This window comes from Giraffa tippelskirchi, chromosome 3 (assembly GCF_054371585.1).
Source record: "Giraffa tippelskirchi isolate mGirTip1 chromosome 3, T2T-mGirTip1v1.2.pri, whole genome shotgun sequence".
Classification (NCBI taxonomy): domain Eukaryota; kingdom Metazoa; phylum Chordata; class Mammalia; order Artiodactyla; family Giraffidae; genus Giraffa; species Giraffa tippelskirchi.
Genome location: NC_137277.1, coordinates 73444525 through 73466937, shown reverse-complemented (window position 1 = coordinate 73466937; position 22413 = coordinate 73444525). Strand labels below are relative to the sequence as shown.

The following is a 22413-nucleotide window of genomic DNA, read 5'->3' as shown; positions in this document are numbered from 1 at the left end:
AATCCTAAGTATATGGATGACATTAAGACAAACAAAACAGATGTAAAAGAAGAGTGTAATGCTTAAGAAACTGTCTCTGGGGCCACTATTTAATACTGACCTTCTTTAATCTTTGAAAAAACGGGATAATTGACAAGAGTGTTAAAACCATTAATGCACAAAGTGTTTAGCACAGTGCCTGGAGTTAGCAGATTCTCAATAAATAGTAGGTATTATTATTAAATGGCCCAAAAAATAAAAGGATAAGAATAGATCAAGGAATCTAAGGGGCTAAGTCCAAATTCCTAACATCAGATACAGTCTCTGCTTTCAAAGTACTCGCAGCCTAGTTAGCTTCCTGAAGGAAGGACCATATTTTTTCTCATCATTGTACCGTTAAGTTCCCAGCTCAGATGACTGGCCCAAAGGAGCCAGGCATTTGATAAATTTTCGCTGGAAGGTTGAGAGGACGAAAAAGAGGCCCACAGGAGAACACAAGAGAGGCAGACAATAGGGACAGGAAGAAAGAAGAGAGCTAGAAATGAAAGAAGGAGACTAGAAGAGGAGGGAGGACAGTAAATTATGTGGGACCTGGAGCGGATTGGGAAGAGGTCATGGAAACCTGGGGATGGGGTGTGGTCACAGTTTACAAGGGAGCCATGTGTATTTGCCAGGCCTCTGGCTCTAGAATGGGCTGCACAATCCCTCTTGTTTGTTTTCTGCATAGAAACAAACCTTGGAGAAGAGGAGAAATTAGCCAGCTAACGCGCCAGCGAAGTTCTGTTAAGTTTTGACTTTGGTTTGGTGTGGTGTGGCTGAGGGCTCTACGGTTCATATGTCGCCCTCGGCACGGAGGGACCAGGCCCCGCGTCCTGATAGCCAGGCTCTGAGGCTCCCAAGCCAGCGCGCGAGGGGCTTGTCCTCGGGAAGGCGCTCGGCTCTTTGTAGTCGGGCGCGCGCACGTTCGGAGCCTGGAACGCTGCGAGGGTGGGCCTCTGGGACGCAGGATACCGGTCATTCGGTCCGGTGGGGACGGAGGGACAACGACAGGGACGGGGTGTGAGGGCAGGTGAGAGGGGAGGACAGCAGGGGCGCAGAGGGACGGACCCAGGCTGGCTATGGAGCTGTACCTCAGCGCCTGCTCCAAGACTGCCGACGCCGCAGCCACCAAGATGGCCACCAGCGGCCTGACCACGGAAAGCCAGAAGTGCGGAGACGTGAGTGGCCCCCAGGCTGGTCATCTCTATCCTCCTCTGCCGGGCCTCCGGCCTGGGAAGCAGGGGCGAGGAGGGCCGCGAATGGTCACGTGCGCTGGTCACGTCCAGCTTCCGAGGCCCTCTAGCAGCGCTGCCGCAGGAGGCGGGGCTGGGCGGGTGCCGGCGCAACTGGCTGTGGCGCTGCCGACAGAGCTGGTAACTGGAAGCCGAGGTCTTCCAGGCTGCCTGGCAGGGCGGGACCTTTCCGTTCCTTCTTTCCTCAGGTTGGAGTAGCAGTTAAGTTGGCCTAAACTAACATACCTAAAGGAACGACAAAACTCTCCAATTGTATCCGACAGGGTGAGGTCAAAACTCAATTTTCGGGCGTTGGAGCAGCTCAGCTACTGGATCTGCCTCTTGGGGTCAAGCTGCCTGTGATCCCAGGAAGCAATAGTTTATACTATACCACGAAATTAAGTGAGAAGGTAAGGTGATGTTTAATTTTCTTACATTGACTTCGTTCTTTTCTGAAAATTAAGTGTTAGTTGCTCAGTTGTGTCTGACTCTTTGCGACCCCATGGACTGTAGCCCGCCAGGCTCCTCTGTCCATGGAATTCACCAGGCAAGAATAGTGGAGTGGGTTGCCACTTTCTTCTCCCACGTATCTTCCCCACACAGAGATATAACCCTCAGGTGGCTCCCATGGTAAAGAATCTGCCTGCAATGCAGGAGACTCAGGTTCAATCCTATCCTTTGCTCTTCTCCCCAGCTATGAACTTGAACGATCTTTCAAGATTTCTTTTCAACTGTTAAAGCCCCTAATTAGTGTTTATTTCTTTAGAATTTGCATTGCCCTTGGTTTGTATAAGTCTACCCAATACTATAATTTTATACTTTAAATCTTACTAGGTTATAGTGTGTATGCCCCTCAAACCTTTCCATGTTTTTAGTCCTCAGTGTAACACCCTCCCTCAAACCTCCCCACTCCTTGATTCAGTAATTAACAGTGCAGGAAGTGCAATGCATTCTTTTTAACAGGTTGCTTTGATTAATATGGCAAAAAATTCTACCAGAAAGAATTTTGAGTTAACCGCTGTGCATGCATACTAAGTTGTTTCAGTCGTGTCCGACTCTTTGTGACCACATGGACCCACCAGGTTCCTCTGGCCATGGGATTCTCCAGGCAAAAATACTGGAGTGGTTTGTCATACCTGCCTGGAGCGGATTTTCCCGACTCAGCAATTGAACCCACCTCTCTTATGTTTCCTGCATTGGCAGACAGGTTCTTTACCACTAATGCCACCTGGGAAGCTCAACATAATATCTGTGATGTCATCAGAAATGAGTAGGGCGCTCCGTATTTGATCCTTGCCTAATAAACATAATTTCTTAAAAGTAAAGCTTTGCTTTTGGAAAATATATAATTTCTCTTTTTAAAAGAAATCTACTAGAACAGAGCAAATTACCTGAAAACATGACACCACACACAGTTTGATTACCTCATGGCCACACAAACCAGGTTTATGAAAGTATGCTCAACCTCTATCACTCCTCTTATTATATAAACTTAGCCCTGTCTTCCAAATGCTTCCTCAAATATATTGTTTGCTGTATTACCATTTTCTCTGTCCAATATTAATTCAGTTGTCCTCTAGTTTTTAAAAAGACATTCTCTATTCTTTATTATATTCATTTCCCTCAAATTCTTCATTTAACCATAATTAGGCAAAATTTCCCTGAAGACTGACTTTGTGATAGCCTTCTTTTTCTTTCAGTAAAATCTGCTTAATGAAGTAGTGCCTTATATTTACGCTTTTTTTTGGCCCAGTTGTTTTAATTGACAGCAGAAGGATTACTCTGACACTAAGGAATGGGTTTGTATAAAGGATATTCTTTGTTTACAGATCAGTAGCCTAGGGTTGATTTTGAGAAACACAGACCATCAGAGGAACCAGAGATCAAATTTTCTATATCCACTGAATCGGCGAAAAAGCAAGAGAGTTCCAGAAAAATATCTACTTCTGCTTTATTGACTATGCCAAAGCCTTTGCCTGTGTGGATCACAACAAACTATGGAAAACTCTTAAACAGATGGGAATACCAGACCACCTAACCTGCCTCCTGAGAAATCTGTATGTAGGTCAAGAAGCAACAGTTAGAACCAGACATGGAACAACAGACGGTTCCAAATTGGGAAAGAAGTACATCAAGGCTGTATATTGTCACCCTGCTTATTTAACTTATATGCAGAGTACATCATGAGAAATGCTGGGCTGGATGAAGCACAAGCTGGAATCAAGATTAATGGGAAAAAAAATCAATAATCTCATATATGCAGATGACACCACCCTTATGGCAGACAGTGAAGAAGAACTAAAGACGGTCTTGGTGAAAGTGAAAGAGGAAAGTGAAAAGGGTGGCTTAAAACTCAACATTCCTAAAATGAAGATCATGGCATCTGATCCCAAAACTTCATGGCAAATAGATGGGGAAACAATAAAAACAGGGAGAGATTTTATTTCCTTGGGCTCAAAAATCCCTGAAGATGGTGACTGCAGCTGTGAAATTAAAAGACGCTTGCTCCTTGGAAGAAAAGCTAGGACCAACCTAGACAGCATATTAAAAAGCAGAGACATTACTTTGCCAACAAAGGTCCATCTAGTCAAAGCTATGGTTTTTCCAGTAGTCATGTATGGATATGAGAGTTGGACAATAAAGAAACCCGAGTGCCGAAGAACTGATGCTTTTGAACTGTGGTGTTGGAGAAGACTCTTGAGAGTCCCTTGGGTTGCAAGGAGATCCAACCAGACCATGCTAAAGGAAATCAGTCCTGAATATTCATTGGAAGGACTGAAGTTGAAACTGAATCTCTAATACTTTGGCCATCTGATGCAAAGAACTGACTCATTGGAAAAGACCCTGATGCTGGGAAAGATTGAAGGGAGAAGAAGAAGGAGAAGACAGAGGATGATATGGTTGGATGACATCACGAACTTGATGGAAATGAGTTTAAGTAAGCTCCAGGAGTTGGTGATGGACAGGGAAGCCTGGCATGCTGCAGTCCATGGGGTCGCAAAGAGTCACACATGACTGAGTGACTGAACTGGACTGAGACCATCAAAGCTAAAATTCAGTATCTAAAATACAGTGGAAGTGACACATAGATTCAAGGGATTAGATCTAATAGACAGTGTGCCCAAAGAACTATGGACAGAGGTTCCTGACATTGTACAGAAGGTAGTGATGAAGACCATCCCCAAGGAAAAGAAATGAAAAAGGCAAAATGGTTGTCTGTGGAGGCCTTGCAAATAGCTGAGGAAAGAGAAGCTAAAGGCCAAGAAGAAAAGGAAAAATATACCCATCTCAACTCAGAGTTCTACAGAATAGCAAGGAGAGATAAAAAAGCCTTCCTCAGTGAACAATGCAAAGAAATAGAGGAAAACAGTAGAATGGGAAAGACTAGTGATCTCTTCAAGAAAATTAGAGATACCAAGGGAATATTTCATGCAAAGATGGGCACAATAAAGGAGAGAAATGGTATGAAACTAACAGAAGCAGAAGATATTAAGAAGAGGTGGCAAGAATACACAGAAGAACTATATAAAAAAGATCTTCATGACCCAGATAACATCAATGGTGTAATCACTCACCTAGAGCCAGACATCCTGGAATGCGAAGTCAAGTGGGCCTTAGGAAGCATCATTACAAACAAAGCTAGTGGAGGTGATGGAATTCCAGCTGAGCTATTTGAAGTCCTTAAAGATGATGCTGTGAAAGTGCTGCACTCAATATGCCAGTAAATTTGGAAAACTCAGCAGTCTCCACAGGGCTGGAAAAGGTCAGTTTTTATTCCAGTCCCAAAGAAGGTCAATGCCAAAGAATGTTCAATCCACTGCATAATTGCACTCATCTCACATGCTAGTAAAATAATGCTCAAAATTCTCCAAGCCAGGCTCCAACAGTACGTGAACCATGATCTTCCAGAGATGTTCAAGGTGGGTCTAGAAAAGACAGAGGAACCAGAGATCAAATTGCCAACATCCGTTGGATATAGAAGAAGCAAGAGAATACCAGAAAAACATCTACTACTGCTTTATTGAGTACGCCAAAGCCTCTGATTGTGTAGATCACAACAAACTGTGCAAAATTCTTAAAGAGATGGGAATACCAGACCACCTTACCTGCCTCCTGAGAAATTGGTATGCAGGTCAAGAAGCAACAGTTGGAATTGGACGTGAAACAACAGACTGGTTCCATATAGGGAAAGGAATATGTCAGGGCTGTATATTGGCACCCTGGTAATTTAATTTCTATGCAGAGTACATCATGTGAAATGCCGGGCTGAATGAAGCACAAGCTGGAATCAAGAATGCTGGGAGAAATATCTATAACCTCAGATACGCAGATACACCACCCTATGGCAGAAATTGAAAAGGAACTAAAGAGCCTCTTGATGAAAGTGAAAGAGAAGAGTGGAAAAGGTAGTGTAAAATTCAACATTCACAAAACTAAGATCATGGCATCCAGTCCTATCGCTTCATGGCAAATAGATGGGGAAACAATGGAAACAGTGACAGACTTTATTTTGGGGTGTTTCAAAATCACTGTGGATAGTGACTATAGCCATGAAATTAAAAAACACTTGCTCCTTGGAAGAAAAACTCTGACCAACCTAGACAGTATATTAAAAAGCAGAGACATTACTTTGCCAACAATGGCCCGTCTAGTCAAAGCTATGGTTTTAGTAGCCAGGTATGGATGTGAGTGTTGGACTATAAAGAAAGCTGAGTGCTGAAGAATTGATGCTTTTGAATTGTGGTGTTGCAGAAGACTCTTGAGAGTGCCTTGGACTGCAAAGAGATCGAACCAGTCCATCTTAAAGGAAATCAGTCCTAAATATTCACTGGAAGAACTGATGCTGAAGCCAAAACTCCAATACTTTAGCCACCTGATGCAAAGAATTGACTCCTTGGAAAAGACCCTGATGTTGGGAAAGATTGAAGGGAGGAGGAGAAGGGGACGACAGAGGATGAGATAGGTGGATGGCATCATTGGCTTGATGTGCATGAGTTTGAGCAAGCTCCGGTAGTTGGTGATGGACAGAGAAGCCTGGCATTCTGCAGTCCCGGGGTCACAAAGAGTCGGACATGACTGAGCAACTGAACTGAACTGAACTGAACTGAATATCTAAAAGAAGTAGACAGCTAAATATCAACATCTAAAATATCAACCACTTCTTGACTCATGACTCATGACTCACAATTGTTGATTGTTTTACTTCGAGAAAGATACGGACTTCGCTTCTGGTCTCACTGAGTTTATGACATTGCCCTATGGAATTCCTGTTTCTTTTTTCTTTTCTTAGGGAATCTTTGGTAATTAGGGAATTCTGCTTTATAACGTAGATGCCTTGGAAGAGAGTAAAGTCTAGTATTAAGCAAATTGTCAGAAATTTATCAAGGAAACTTTTAAATGGATAAGGCATCCTAGCATCCTGTCAGCTCCCCAGTCTCCCTCTTTTTTCACATAAGTATCCTCAACTTACCTTAAGGGAGTTCTTTTTAGGGTCCCACCCAAGCCTGGCTCTTAGTGTTCAGAATCTGACTGAGGTGCCTACTGCCAGACAGAACACAGACTGAACACAAATTGGAACCTGCAGACAGATACCAGTGTGCAAAGATGCACAGTGTGTCAGATCACAGACTTCGAATAGCACGCCTGCCGAGTGCATGGAGTGCCCTCTGGTTTGCTACATCTCCCACACATTCCAGTTGCCTTTCACTTGAGACAGTTCCTATTTTAACTTTAGACTAAAAATTTCTGTTGTCTGCCCAAGGCAATCTAAAGGATAGTATAAAAATATAGGATACAAAGACATTTGGATGACTTGCGCACCTACTTCTATCCTCCTTTTTGCCTTTCAGAGGTTCTCCCATTACCTATTATCACTATCCTGCTATAGAAAAATTTTTGAAAAATGAACTAAGTACTGACATCCCCCCTGGCAGATTTTAAAGTGCCTCGCCCTGGTAATGTTTTAACTTACAATGAGCTTAAATTATTCATGTTTCCTCTAAAGTAACAGATAAACTAACATGACTATTAGTTGTTATTTTCCTTCTTTGATACAGTAATGGCTATTTATTTCATAAGGTTGTATTTGGTCTTTACATGTATGGAGAAATCTCAATCCCTAGCATTATTCTTTATAATTGATTTTTCAATATGTTGAACTTCATAATATAGAGTGGTAACTTTTTCCTGACCGTAGCACTCAGAAATCATTGGGTTTCTTATATCGGATAAGAGCTCAAAATACAATAACTCTTTAATTCATCATCTTTAACATCTGAGTTTTACTTCTGTTTTTTTTTGGTCAGAGTTGTTTCAGTGAATCTTTGTGAAAGATTTTCTGTTTTTCTTTATTGTCAGAATATGAGATATTGATTGATATTATTGATTATTGATTAATTTATTATATATTATTGATTAATTGATATTATCCCTTTATCCTTTGAATGCAGTTCCTGGATCTAGAGGAGGGAAGAGGGAAAGAGAGAGTCTTAGTTTTGGCTTTATACATTAAAACAAAGTTTATACTTTCCCCTTTCTTTTCATTTCCTCCTTCCTTTTCTATTCTAGCTTTGGGCTAGGGACTGATAAAGATGGGGAGATTAATTGAGTTAGGGCGGGGTTTTAGAATAATTCAGGTTAGTGAAGAAGAAAGGTAGGGATAAGCAATGAACACTGCCCATTCCAAATTCTTTTTCTGATTTTCTCCACCTTCACATTCTTACATGCTTTATTTTCTATGAATAGTCTGGTCATTTTAATAGATTGATATTTAAATGAGAAATTGATTAATTGTACATTTATAATATGCTTAAATCTCTGTTTGCAGCTTTTTCAACCTTCTTACGGTTTTAACCTGACTGATCCTTACTGTCGACTTTTGGAAAACCAATATAAAAGTCTCCATGATCCACATTTAAGAGCCTACCATAAGCGTAAAGACATCTTGAGAAGATTAAAGAAAGGTGGTTACATCACCAGCAATAATAAAGTGAGTTGAAGATAACTTTTTTTAATCATTGAAAAACCTCTAAGATTTGATAAAAGCTTGCTTCTGTTCCTCACTGAGGGGGCTGGATCACCTTTAATTTGGTCAGAAGAGATACTTAATGGAACGGAAAAATTCCATTAAATCAATCAGTATTTGGGTCAAAGAAAATCAGACAGTAGTTGTTTTCCAAGTGAAACTACTTCTTCCTTTACTTTTCTTCCTTGAAATATCAAAAGATGACTACCAAATAATTTGAAGATATAAAAAGAATTTTCCCAAATGTATCATAGTTTTCTTTGTCTCTAATGTCACTGTATGCTTGTCAAGGATTATGTCCCATGTACTTTTTAAAAAATTAAGACAAAATAAGAACCTAGAAAAATCAGCCTGATACAGTCCTAATACACTCCGTTCTTATTGAGGTTGAACATTATTATTACATTGATATTTTATTTTAATAACTGTATGTACTCAATTCCTTACCATGGCATAAGTCATATAAATAAAGTAATGCTATTTGAATAGAAATTTCCTGTTGATTAAAAATTCTAGAGAGATATTACTTACAAAATTGTTAACAGTTTTTTACTTGATACCAGAGTGTTATTTTACTTCTATAAAGTAATTGCTTTGATTTTTAGATATTTTTATGTATATATTTTTGTTATTATTTTGTGTTTTTTTTTAGATTGTATGTACCTTGAGGGAATTGAATAAGTACAGGCAATATCTTACCAGTTTAAAATTAGACTTTGAAAGAAACTATATAAGAGAACAAGTAAGTTAAATATTTAAATTTGGTTTCTGTACATGGGGTTTGCAACAAAGGTTTGCTTGTGGGCAGAGTATTTTCGTATAATAGTCTACCTTTAATTTTGGTAACCTAAATAATTTCTCCAAGTAAAAATTTATAGAAGAAGAAAGTAATGTTTTAAGGATGCTATTTTGGGCCAAGAAAGGGAAAGGGACCAGGTCATCTATTAATATACCAGTGGTAGCTGGCAAAATTTAGTAATTAAATTGTTACTAGGATGTGCCCTATCTACCTGATTTGGGACCAATGGGAAGAGTCTGTCGTGGCAGCAAGGTTCTTAGGCTAGAAACCAAATCAACTTAAGTAACAGGAGAGGAACAATATGAATGTTACAACATCTTAAAAATGCAAAGAACATGTGCCCAGTATGTTTGTACACATGTGTGGCTGTATTCATCCACTAAAACATGTGAGCCTCTGCCCATGTATGTGTAAGTGAATTCAGACTTTAGAGTCACGAGTTGGATAAAAATGAAAAAGCTGCACATATGTGTAGTTTTTCGGATTTATGTTCTAAGGTCAAGAGTTGTATAGAAATGAAGATGATTCCTCTCTACTTTTAAGTGTTCTCTATTTCCCCTCACTTCCTCCTCTGTCCTGGGAGTTTCTCCTCTACTTCTTCCATTTTTTTTTTAAATTTCTTTAGAATGGATAGAAAAATAAGCTGAAATATTTTTTTATTTTCAGAAACAGAAATCTTTATTTTGATTCAATTGTCCATATCTACAGTGGATTCAAAATAGATTTAAATGCAGTTAAACGGAATTAGTTATTTACACAGTATGGGAATTTCACTAAACATTAAATATAAAAAAAGCATATCAAAAGACATTTTTATTTCTGGGAAATGTTAAAAAATTGTATATACATATATACACATGTCCATATATACATATATATATGTTACACACACACTTTTTTTTAATAGAAAATGCTTGCAAAACAAGTAAATAAACTACAGGAAGACAGTCAAATACCTGGACGTTCCGATGTTACACAGTTCCAAAATTGGTTGTTACAGGAAGGCGCCCCATCTATTAAGGACCAAGAACGATTAATAAGGCACAGGTGAGATTGAAGTTAATGTATATTTTATGTACATATTGTGGATCCAAATAAGTTACAAAATGCTAGAAATAATTGAAGCTAGGAGTTTTTTTTAAAGTACAGGATGCTATTTAACTTCACTATTTCAGTATGGAGAGGAAGGGAGACCAAAAGGTCCAGGAATTGGGAACTCTGGTACCAAGGCTATAAACGTGAATTTCTACTAGAGAAGATACAGTTTCTGGGAGTCCAGGAGGTAATCCAAGCTGTTAACTGAATAAATAATCAAATCCAAAATCCATCCTATAGTCAGAAATGGAGGGAAAGTATCTTTAGCACATGCTTTTGATAATAGTTTTTTATTGGGTCATCTTAAGAGCTGGCAGTGCTGTTTAAGGAAATTAATGCAAATTCAAAAAAGGAGGCTAGATATAGCTTTAATACTGATAAAACATGTGTGATTGCTTAAAAAAACTGCAAGCTCTTTTTTGTTGTTGTGGTTGTTCAGTTGCCAAGTCGTGTCTGACTCTTCATGATCCCATGGACTGCAGCGTGCCAGCCTTCTCTGTCCTTCACCATCTCCTGGAGTTTGCCCAAGTTCATGTCCATTGCATTGGTGATGCCATCCAACAATCTCATTCTCTGTCACCTTTTTCTCCTTCTGCCACCAATCTTTCCCAGCATCAGGGTCTTTTCCATTGAGTCAGCTGTTTGAATCAGGTGGCCAATATAATCGAGCTTCAGCATCACTCATTCTAATGAATATTCAGGGCTTACTTCCTTTAAGATTGACTGGTTTAATCCCCTTGCTTTCAAGAGACTCTCAAGAGTCTTTTCCAGCATCACAATTCGAAAGATTCAATTCTTCAGCACTCTGCCTTCTATATTGTCCAGTTCTAACATCTGTACATGACTACTGGAAAGACAGTAGCCTTGACTATATGGGCCTTTGTTGGCAAAGGGATGTTTTTGCTTTTTAACATACTGTATAGGTTTTTCATAGCTTTCTTGCCAAGAAGTAATCATCTTCTAATTTCATGGCTGCAGAAACCATTAGCAATGATTTTAGAGCCCAGGGAAAGGAAACCTGTCACTGTTCCACCTTTTCATCTTCTATTTGCCATGAAGTAATGGAACCGGATGCCAGAATCTTAGTTTTATTAATATTGAGTTTTAAGTTGGCTTTTTCACTCTTCTCCTTCACTCTCATCAAGAACCTCTTTAGTTCCTCTTTGCTTTCTGCCATTAGAGTGGTATTATATGCATATGAGAGGTTAATATTTCTCCCAGAAATCTTGATTCCAGCTTGTAACTCATCTAGCCTGGTGTTTCTCATGATATGCTCTGCATGTAAGTTAAATAAGCAGGGTGACAATAAACGGCCTTGTCATACTCCTTTCTCAATCCTGAACCAGTCAGCTGTGCCATACAGGGTTCTAACTGTTGCTTCTTGACCTGCATACAGGTTCCTCAGGAGACAGGTTAAAATGGTCTTGGTATTCCCATCTCTTTAAAAGTTTTCAACAGTTTTGTTATGATCCACACAGTTAAAGGCTTTAGCGTAGTCAGTGAAACAGAGGTAGATGTTTTTTCTGAAATTCCCTTGCTTTCTGTATGATTTAGCAAATGTTGGCAATTTGATCTCTGGTTGCTCTTGCCTTTTCTAAACCATCTGGAAGTTCCTCGGTTCATGTAATGTTAAAGCCTAGCTTGGAGAATTTTGAGCATAACCTTAGTGGCATGGGAGATATGTGCAATTGTCTGGTGGTTTGAACATTCTTTAGTACTTCCTTTCTTGGGAATTGGGTGGAGGATTGACCCTTTCTGGTCCTGGGGCCACCGCTGGGTTTTCCAAATTTGTTGACCTAAAGAGTGCAACATTTTAATAGGATTTTTAAAAGCTCTGCTGGAATTCCATCACCTCCACTAACTTTATTGGCAGCAGTGCTTTCTAAGGCTGACTTGACTTCACACTCTAGATTGTCTGGCTCTGAGTGAGAGACTGCACCACTGTGGTTATCTGAGTCATTAAGATCTTTTTTGTATAGTTCTTCTGTGTATTCTTTCCATCTCTTCTTGATCTCTTATGCTTCTGTTATGTCTTTACTGTTTCTGTCCTTTTCTGTGCCCATCTTTGGATGAAATGTTCCTTTGATATTTCCAGTTTTCTTGACGAGATCTTCTAGTCTTACCTTCTGTTGTTATCCTCTATTTCTTTGCATTGTTCATTGAAGAAGGCCTTCTTGTCTTCCCTTGCTATTTTCTGGTACTCTGCATTTAGATGGGTGTACCTTTCCATTTCTCCCTTGTTTTTTGCTTCTCTTCTTTCCTCAGCTATGTGTAAAGCCTTCTCAGACAACCACTTTGCCTTCCTGCATCTCTTTTCCTTGGCATGGTTTTGTTTGCTGCCTTCTGTACTGTATTACAGACCTCGGTCCCTAGTTCTTCAGGAACTCTGGTTGTTAGATCTAATCCCTTGAATCTATTCATCACCTCCACTGTATATTCATAGGGGATGTAATTTAACTTGTTCCTGACTGGTCTAGTTGTTTTCCCCACTTTCTTTAATCCTGAATTTTGCTATGAGGAACTGATGATCTGAGCCACAGTCAGGTCCAGTTCTTGTTTTTTGCTGATTGAATACAGCTTTTTCATCTTCGGCTCCAAAGAATGTAATCAGTCTGATTTCAGTATTGACCATTTGGTAATGTCCATGTGTAAGGTCATCTATTATGTTGTTAAAAAAAGGTGATTGCTATGACCTGTGTGTTCTCTTGCCAGAATTCTGTTAGCCTTTGCTCTGCTTCATTTTGTACTCCAAGGCCAAACTTGCCTGTTATTCCAGGAATCTTTTGTCTTCCTACTTTTGCAATCCAATCCCCTATAATGAACATAATATCTTTTGGGGGAGGGGTGTTAATTCTAGGAGGTCTTCTAGGTCTTCATAACTTCAGTTTATTTGGCATCAGTGGTTGGGGCATAGACTTGGATTACTGTGATGTTGAATGGTTTGCCTTGAAAACGAACCAAGATCATTCTGTCGTTTTTAAGGCTGCATCCAAGTACTGCATTCAGACTCTTTTGTTGATTATGAGGGCTACTCCATTTTTTCTATGGTATTCTTTCCCTCAGTAGTAGAAATAATGGTCATCTGAATTAAATTCACCCATTCCTGTCCATTTCAGTTCACTGATTCCTAAGATGTCAGTTCAGTGTTCACTCTTGCTATCTCCTGCTTGACCATATCCAGTGTACCTTGATTCATGGACCTAACATTCCAGGTTCCTATGCAATACTTTTCTTTACAACATTGGAGTTTACTTTCATCATGAGACACATCCACAACCGAGCATCATTTTTGCTTTGGCCCAGCTGCTTCATTCTTTCTGGAGCTATTAGTAGCTGTCCTCCACTCTTCCCCAGTAGCATATTGGTTACCTTCCAACCTGGGGAGCTCATCTTTTGGTGTCATATTTTTTGGCCGTTTTATACAGTTCTTGGAGTTCTCATGGCTAGTATACTGGAGTGGTTTGCCATTGCCTCCTCCAGTAGATCATGTTTTGTGAGAACTCTCCACTATGATCTGTCCATTTTAGATGGCCCTACATGGCATGGCTCATAGCTTCATTGAGTTTTGCAAGCCCCTCCATCATGATAAGGCAGTGATCCATGAAGGGGCAACTCTTTAGACGCCATCTATTCATGTTCAATCATTACCCTTCCATGGTCAAGACCATTGCTTAGGAAGTGAAAATATATTTTATTTTTTTTCCTCCTCCTTCATTAAGCTGTGGAATTAAGCTGCATTTCCTAACTGCTATGTTCCATGGTAATTCTGTAACACATAGACATACCAGAGACCCAGACTATACATGGAAGGTGCGTTCAAGGCCTTGTAAATTACAAGGGAATCAACATACATCTTTTCTTAGAAAATTCAAATTGTTTTTCCAAATTTGAAGTCATTGTTTCAGTTATTTCAACCTTCTTTGCCAACACATATTCCTAAACCTATTGTGAATATGTACTATGCAAAATGTTTTTAATAATATGCCCACATTTATCCTTTTCTTGGCTACAATAACTGATACTTATATACATATTAGCTCAAGAAATAAAGCAACCAAGGAGATAGTTTTGAAATATCAAAGCAGATGATGTCATTGTAAGCAAAACTCCTAGTTCACCGTGACTTACATTTGCTTTTACTTAGATATCTGGATATGATAAGGAGGGAGTTAGAACATCTTGAGCACACAGCTGAAGAGCAACGCCTGCTCCGAATGGATAGAGAAGAAAGACGACAGCGAGAATATGCAAGAAGAAAACTTAGTCTTCGTAGAAAAATTGAAGAGGTGAGAGCAAATTTAAAATAGAGAAAAACTGTGTACAGTTGTTCATTTGTAAATAAATTGAGCTGTCCATCATGCTTCGTCAGGTAATGTCAGGTCTAAATATTTTACCCACATTAATCTTTCTCCACAGCTGTAATCATAAGTTACTACATAAAATAAGGATGACACCACACACTAAGTGTATGAACCAGTATCTGCTCTTAAAGTGATGACGGGGAAAGTTACTAGATACTGTTTTACTCCATTATAGCCCTCAGTGTGGAGAGGAAAACATTTTAAATTTAGATTTAGTTAAACACCCCTGCATTCCTAACAGGAGTGCAGTAAAGTAAAGAAAGCCCATTCTAGAGCCAATGAATGATTTTATTAGGTTAGTGCAAAAGTAATTGCAATTTTGCATTGCCGAATGTTGCTATTTGATATTGGAATGCATTCTTAAGTAAATGTGGTTATGTTATATATCATTTTAATGTACATTTCTTCCTTTATGTTTTTTGCGAACAACTTATTACTTCTTGTGTATTTTCTTTATTTTAGACTAGGGAAATGACTGGGAGAGGTCAATCCTAATCCCAATTCCCAAGAAAGGCAGTACTAAAGAATGTTCAAATCACCAGACAGTTGCACTCATGCTAGTAAGGCTCTGCTCAAATTCCTGCATGCTAGGCTTCAGCAATACATGAACCGAGAACTTCCAGATGTTCAAACTGGGTTTAGAAAAGGCAAAAGAACTAGAGATCAAATCAACATTTGCTGGATCATAGAAAATTTGCTGGTTCCAGATAGGGAAAGGAGTACGTTTAGGGTATATATTGTCACCCTGCTTATTTAACTTATATGCAGAGTACAACATGAGAAACACTGGGCTGGATGAAGTACAAGCTGGAATAAAGATTGCCAGGAGAAATATCAATAACCTCAGATATGCAGATGACATCACCCTTATGGCAGAAAGCGAAGAACTGAAGAGCCTCTTGATGAAAGTGAAAGAGGAGAGTGAAAAAGTTGGCTTAAAGCTCAACATTCAGAAAACTAAGATCATGACATCTGGTCCCAGCACTTCATTGCAAATAGATGCAGAAACAGTGGAAACAGTGACAGACTTTTTTTGGGAGAGAGGGAGGCTCCAATATCACTGCAGATGGTGACTGCAGCCATGAAATTAAAAGATGCTTGCTCCTTGGAAGAAAATCTAGGACCAACCTAGAGAGCACATTAAAAAGCAGAGACATTACTTTGCCAACAAAGGTCCATTTAGTCAAAGCTATGGTTTTTCCAGTAGTCATATATGGATGTGAGAGTTGGACTATAAAGAAAGCTGAGTGCCAAAGAATTGATGCTTTTGAACTGTGGTGTTGGAGAAGACTCTAGAGAGTCCCTTGGACTGCAGGGAGATCCAACCAGTCAATCCTAAAGGAAATCAGTCAATCCTGAAGGAAAGCATGATGGACTGCTGAATATTCATTGGAAGGACTGATGCTGAAGCTGAAACCCCAATACTTTGGCCACCTGATGCAAAGAACTGACTCATTGGAAAAGACCCTGATGCTGGACAAGATCAAAGGGAGGAGAGGAAGGGGACAACAGAGGATGAGATGGTTGGATGGCATCATCAACTCGATAGACATGAGTTTGAGCAAGCTTCAGGAGTTGGTGATGGACAGGGAAGCCTATCATGCTGCAGTCCATTTGGTCACAGAGGGTCAGACTTGACTTAGTGACTAAACTGACTGAACTGCTTCTTGGCAGGAAAGCTATGACAAACCTAGTCAGTGTGTTAAAAAGCAAAATCATCCCTTTGCCAACAAAGGTCCATATAGTTAAGGCTATGGCCTTTCCAGTAGTCAGGTACAGTTGTGAGAGCTGGACAATAAAGAAGGGAGAATGCTGAGGAATTAATGCCTTCGAACTCCGGTGCTGGGGGTGACTCTTGAGAGTCCCTTGGACAGGAAGGAGATCAAACCAATCAATCTTAAAGGAAATCAACCCTGAATATTAATTAGAATGACTGATGCTGAAGCTCCAATACTTTGGCCACCTGATTCAAACAGCTGACTCATTGGAAAACACTCTGATGCTGAGAAAGATTGTTGGCAGAAGGAGAAGAAGGTGACAGGGGATGAGATGGTTTATGGCATAACCAATCCAATGTACATGATCATGGGCAAACTCTGGGAGATGGTGAAGGACAGGGAAGCCTAACGTGCTACAGTCTATGCGGTTGCGAAGAGTCAGACATGACTTGGCGACTGAACAACAACAGCAAACAGAAATGATGTTAGACAAAAAGCAAATATGAGTGCTTTTCTTATTCAACTTCAAAACGGGTCGTAAAGCAGTGGAGACAACTTACAACATCAACGATGTATTTGGCCCAGGAACTGCTAATGAACCCGTAGCGCAGTGGCTGTTCAAGTTTTGCAAAGGAGACAAGAGCCTTGAAGATGATGACCACAGTGGCCGGCCATCGGAAATTGACACCAACCAACTGAGAAGATCATCGAAGCTGATCTTCCATCGAAGCTGATAATTGAAGAACTACATGAGAAGTTGCCGAAGAACTGAACTTTGACTGTTCTATGGTCGTTCGGCTTTTGAAGCAAATTGGAAATGTGAAAAAGCTTGTTAAGTGGATACCTAATGAGCTGACTGCAAATTAAAAAATCGTTGAAGTATCATCTTATTCTACACAACAACAATGAACCATTTCTCAATCATATTGTGATGTGTGGTGAAAAGTCGATTTTATGAGACAACTGGCAATGAGATGACCAGCTCAGTTGTCGGACCAAGAAAAAGCTCCAAAATACTTCCCAAACAAACTTGCACCAATAAAATGTCATGGTCACTATTTGGTCATCTGCTATCAGCTTAACCCACTATAGCTTTCTGAATCCCCATCAAAACCATTACATCTGAGAAGTATGCTCAGCAAATCGATGAGATGCACCAAAAACTGCAATGCCTGCAGCTGGCACTGGTCATGAAAATGTGTCCACTTCTCCTTGACAATGCCCAACCACATATCGTACAACTAGTGCTTCAAAAGTTAAACAAACTGGGCTTTGAAATTTTGCCTCATCTGCCATATTCCTCTGACCTCTCACCAACTGACTACCACTTCTTCAGGCATCTTGACAACTTTTTGTTTGGAAAGCACTTCCACAATCAGCAGGAAGCAGAAAATGCTTTCCAAGAGTTCAATGAATCTCAAAGCACGAAGCACAGATTTTTATGCTACAGGAGTAAGCAAACTTATTTCTCAGTGGCAAAAATGTGTTGATTGTAACAGTGCCTATTTTGATTAATAAAGATGTGCTTAAGCCTATTTTTAATGATTTAAATTTCACAGAACTGCAATTACTTTTTCACCAACCTAATGCTTATGCTTGGTCTGATTTCTGTTAGGCTCTTGACTTTTCTAAATAACCTGCTTGTTGGTAGTGGACAAAATACAGAGGTTAATTGTGTATGCATACTGAATACGGTAACATGGTACTCTTTAGGAATGGAAGACAAAAGAGATGTTACTTCTGACAAGGATTGGAGAAGATGTTAAAAGAGAAGCTAGGATAGAGGAACAACGGCGTAAAAGCAGAGAAGAGACTAAGAAGAAGGTAGGGTGAGATTTAACCTCTGATTGGGGGTGATTGAGGATGTGCTTTTGATAGTTTTGATTTTTGAATGTAGTTCACTTTATGAGATGGCAATAGAACAGTTACCCCAAATGATTTGTATTATACAAAGTGAAAGTTATAAAATTTGTATTGTATTTTGGTCATGTTATATTGTGACTGTAATATAAAAAAGTACTTCCCTATTATTTGATAAAACTACTTTTGACTTTATCTCACACCATAAACTACACTTGTAATTCCTATAGAAAAAATTTATATAACGATTGTTTTTATTAGACTTATAATTAGAATTTTGAAGCAAGTTCTCAGTTTTTCCCCACCAGTTAATCTTCTCAGAATACTTGTTTTGAACTTTAAATAATATGTAATATTTTATGATTTAGAATATACATCAGTATAAAGAGAAATAAAATTCATTTGTAACTCCGTCACCAACATATTAATTTATTGGTATACATACACACACAACTGTATTCTTACACATTGTGTAATACTTCTATGAATGTTTATATATTTGAATGAATACATACATTCATGTTATTATTCCTTACAGATTCTTTTGTAGATTGCTTTTTTATTAACAGAATAACATTGACAACTCTATGTCAGTAAATGTTATCTAAAATAGTCTAATCTAAATAATTATTTTAGGTAATCTCTTATTGAAAAACCTATGTGGAAGTCTAAGATTTATATAGTTTTGTTATACTGATATATACTGATATATAATTTTTTTAAATATTGAAATTGAAATATATTAATCTTTTATTCTACCATTCTGTTGTTATTTAGCTGCTAAATCATGTCTGACTCTTTTGCGACCCCTAGGGAAACCCTCTAGACCTCTTACATGTACATTTTAGTATTGTTAGTGATTCATTGTTCCTATGGCAATCTCAGCTTACTCGAATTTACTATAATTATTATTTTCTAATATTTAATTTTTCACCACTTTTTTATTGGAATGCAGTGCAGGAGACCTGAGTTTGATCCCTAGGTTGGGAAGATCCCCTGGAGGAGAGTGTGGGAGCTCACTCCAGTATTCTTGCCTGGAGAATCCCCATAGACGAAGCAGCCTGGCGTGCTACAGTACGTGAGGTCACAGATTCGGACACGACTGAGCAACTAAGCACAGCACGTAGTTGATTTACAGTGTTGAGTTAGATTCAGGTGTACAGGAAAGTGATCCAGTTATACATGTATTCATTCCATTTTAGATTATTTTCTCATGTAGGTTATCACAGAATATTGAGTAGAGTTTACTGAGCTATACAGTAGGTCCTTGTTGGTTATCTATCATATATATAGTAGTGTTTTGTGTGTGTTATCACAAGCTTCTGATTTATTCCTCCACCCCCTCACATTTCCTCTTTTGTAACCATAAGCTTGTTTTCCATATCTGTAAGTCTGTTTCTGTTTTGTGAATAAGTTCATTTGTTTTTTTAAAATTGTATTCTACATATGAGTGATATCATAACATATTAATCTTTTCTGTCTGACTTAGTATGATAATCTCTACCCAGGTCCATCCATGTTGCTACAAATGGCATTATTTCATTTTTTATGGCTGAGTAATTTTCTGTTGTACATATGTACCACATCTTCTTTATCCATTCCTCTATCAATGGACATTTAAATTGCTTCTATGTTTTGGCTATTGTGAATAATGCTGCAGTGAACACTGGAGAGTGTGTATCCTTTTGGATTATGGTTTTCTCTGGATACATGGCCAGAAGTGGGGTTACTAGGTCATATATAGTAGTTCTATTTTTAGTTTTTTAAGGAATCTCTATATTATATTCTACTAATTATCAGAGAAATGCAAATCAAAACTACAATGTGATATCACCTCATACTGGTCAGAATGGTCATCATCAAAAAGTCTACAAACAATCAATGCTGGAGAACATGTGGAGAAAAAAAGGGAACCCTTCTACACTGTTATGGCAATATAATGGTACAACCAGTATGGAGAATATGTATGGAGATTCCTTAAAAAACTAAAATTAGAACTACTATCTTTTCATATGCTTTTTGGGCATCTGTATGTCTTTGGAGAAATGTCTATTTAGATCTGCTTATTTTTGATTGGGCTGTGTGTTTTTCTGACTGAGCTGCAGGGGCTGTTTGTAAATTTAGGAGAATAATTCCTTTTCTGTCTCATTTGCAAATATATTCTCCCTTTTTGTTTATGGTTTATTTTGCTGTGCAGAAGCTTTTAACTTTAATTAGGTCATTTTTTTTTCCTTTTTTCCTTTTTCTTTTCATTACTCTAGGAAGTGGATCAAAAAAAGATATAATTGTGATCTATGTCAAAGAGTGTTCTGGCTATATTTTCCTCTTAAGAGTCTTATAACATCTGGCCTTACATTTAGGTCTTTGATCCATTTTGAGTTTATTTTTGTGTATGGTGTTAGTGAATATTCTAATTTCATTCTTTAGGTGTAGCAACAGAATGCCCCAGGTTTCCTCTTAATTTTCACCTGATGACATTTACATTTACTAAAGTATCCATAAACTTTAGTCTCAATCAAATTCTGGCACTTGGCACGCCCATTAAACATGACCACTAATGGTAGGCATGGTAATACCACAGGCTGCTTGAGGCATCTTAATGGCAGAGCAGTTTGAATTGTTGGTATTTCCAGTGCAGCTATTCTAAATTGGCTTTTTGAATTCCAGTGCAGCTATTCCAAATTGTCTTTTTGAATTATGTTTTAATATAAAAGATTTTCAATTCATTTTTATGTGTTTCTTAGTATGATCTATATTCTTTTCTTTTAGATTTGACGTTACCTGTATTTTTACTCAAATTATTTGTTTGTTTCAGAGTTATCAAAAACTTTTAAGATAAGAGATTTATTTTAGCTTTTTTATCAAAAATGAGTTTCATTAGTCTAACTTTACTGCTTTTTTCTGTTTTTTGACCTATTTGTCTTATCTTGATTATACATTTAATAATTCTTTAAATCAGTAATTTTAGTTTTCCAAGTTTGTTTTTCGGTTTCAGAGTTGTTTTGGTTAATCTATCTTTACATTTATATTTCTATATATATTTTAAAACCATCTTGTCAATGTTTTCCAGGAAATTTTGCTGAGATTTTGATGGGAATCTGTATAGGTCATTTTGGGCAGAATTGATCTCTTGATTATATTGGACCTTCCAACTCATGAACCAAATATCTCTATTTATTTATGTCTTCTTAATTTTTCTTATCATGTACTTATATAATTTGAAGTGTACAGCTTTTACACATCTTTTGCTAGATTTATTCCTATATATTTCATAATTTAATGTATTGTAATTTGTATTTTTAATTTTAAATTCCAATTATTTTATGTTAGGATATAGGAAAGCATTTTTTAATATTCATCTTATATCTTATAAGGATAAAAACACTTATTAGCTCTAGTAGTTTTATTGTAGGTGCCAACTGATGTTCTGCATAAATGATCATGATGCTACAAATGATCATGGTGCTCATTAAACATGGATGCTTTTTTAGTTCCTTTTCTTGCCTGATTGCATTGGCTAGAACCTCCAGTATAATGTTTAATAGAAGCAATTATAATGGACATTATTGTCAAATATTTATTTTGTCCTGTCTTGCCTCTCTACAGAGATATTAGGCTGCTTGACATTGCACCAGACCTTAATGATGTTTTTCATTTTGTAGTACTTTAATTGAAATATAGTCAGTGTACAGTATTATGTTAGCTTCAGGTGTATTATATGATTTGACAAATCCATACATTATAAAATGATCACAACAATAAGTCTAGTAACCTTTGTTATACAAGTTGATTTATACTATTGACTATATTCCAGATGCTGTATATTTTGTCCATTTAATTCATTAGATAACTTGAGATTTGTACCTCTAAATACCCTACAACTGCTTCCCACCAAACTCCTTTCTGGAAACCACCTGTTTCTTGTCTGTATCTGAATTTGTTAGTTTTATTTTTTAGGTTCTGCATTTGATATTATGTCACATTTGTCTTATTGTGAATTATTTCACTTAGTATAATATCTTTTACATTGTCCATGTTGTCACAAATGGAAAGATTGAATATTTTTAATGGCTAAATAATATTCCATTGTGTGTGACCACATCTTAGTTATCCATTTGACTATGGATGAACACTTAGGTTGCTTCCTTTTCTTGGCTACTGTTAATACTACTGCAGTGAACACTTGAGTACCTGCATCTTTTGTATTAGTGTTTGCATTTCCTTTGATTATCCACAAGTGAAATTGCTGGGTCATATGGTAGCTCTATTTTTAATTTTTTTAGGATTTTACATAGTGTATTCTTTT

At 38.0% G+C, this 22413-nt stretch overlaps 1 protein-coding gene across 1 annotated transcript in view; it reads left to right on the top strand.

The window, feature by feature from the left end:
• The first annotated feature begins 999 nt into the window (after positions 1-999).
• Positions 1000-22413, top strand: part of FSIP2 (fibrous sheath interacting protein 2) — a 130664-nt gene continuing 109250 nt past the window's right edge. Inside the window, exons 1-7 of the mRNA XM_081581062.1 lie at positions 1000-1196; positions 1535-1660; positions 8077-8238; positions 8927-9016; positions 9981-10120; positions 14313-14454; positions 17961-18071. Coding sequence (XP_081437188.1) covers positions 1098-1196; positions 1535-1660; positions 8077-8238; positions 8927-9016; positions 9981-10120; positions 14313-14454; positions 17961-18071 — 870 coding nt within the window. The 5' untranslated portion in view covers positions 1000-1097. The remainder of the gene's footprint in view (positions 1197-1534; positions 1661-8076; positions 8239-8926; positions 9017-9980; positions 10121-14312; positions 14455-17960; positions 18072-22413) is intronic.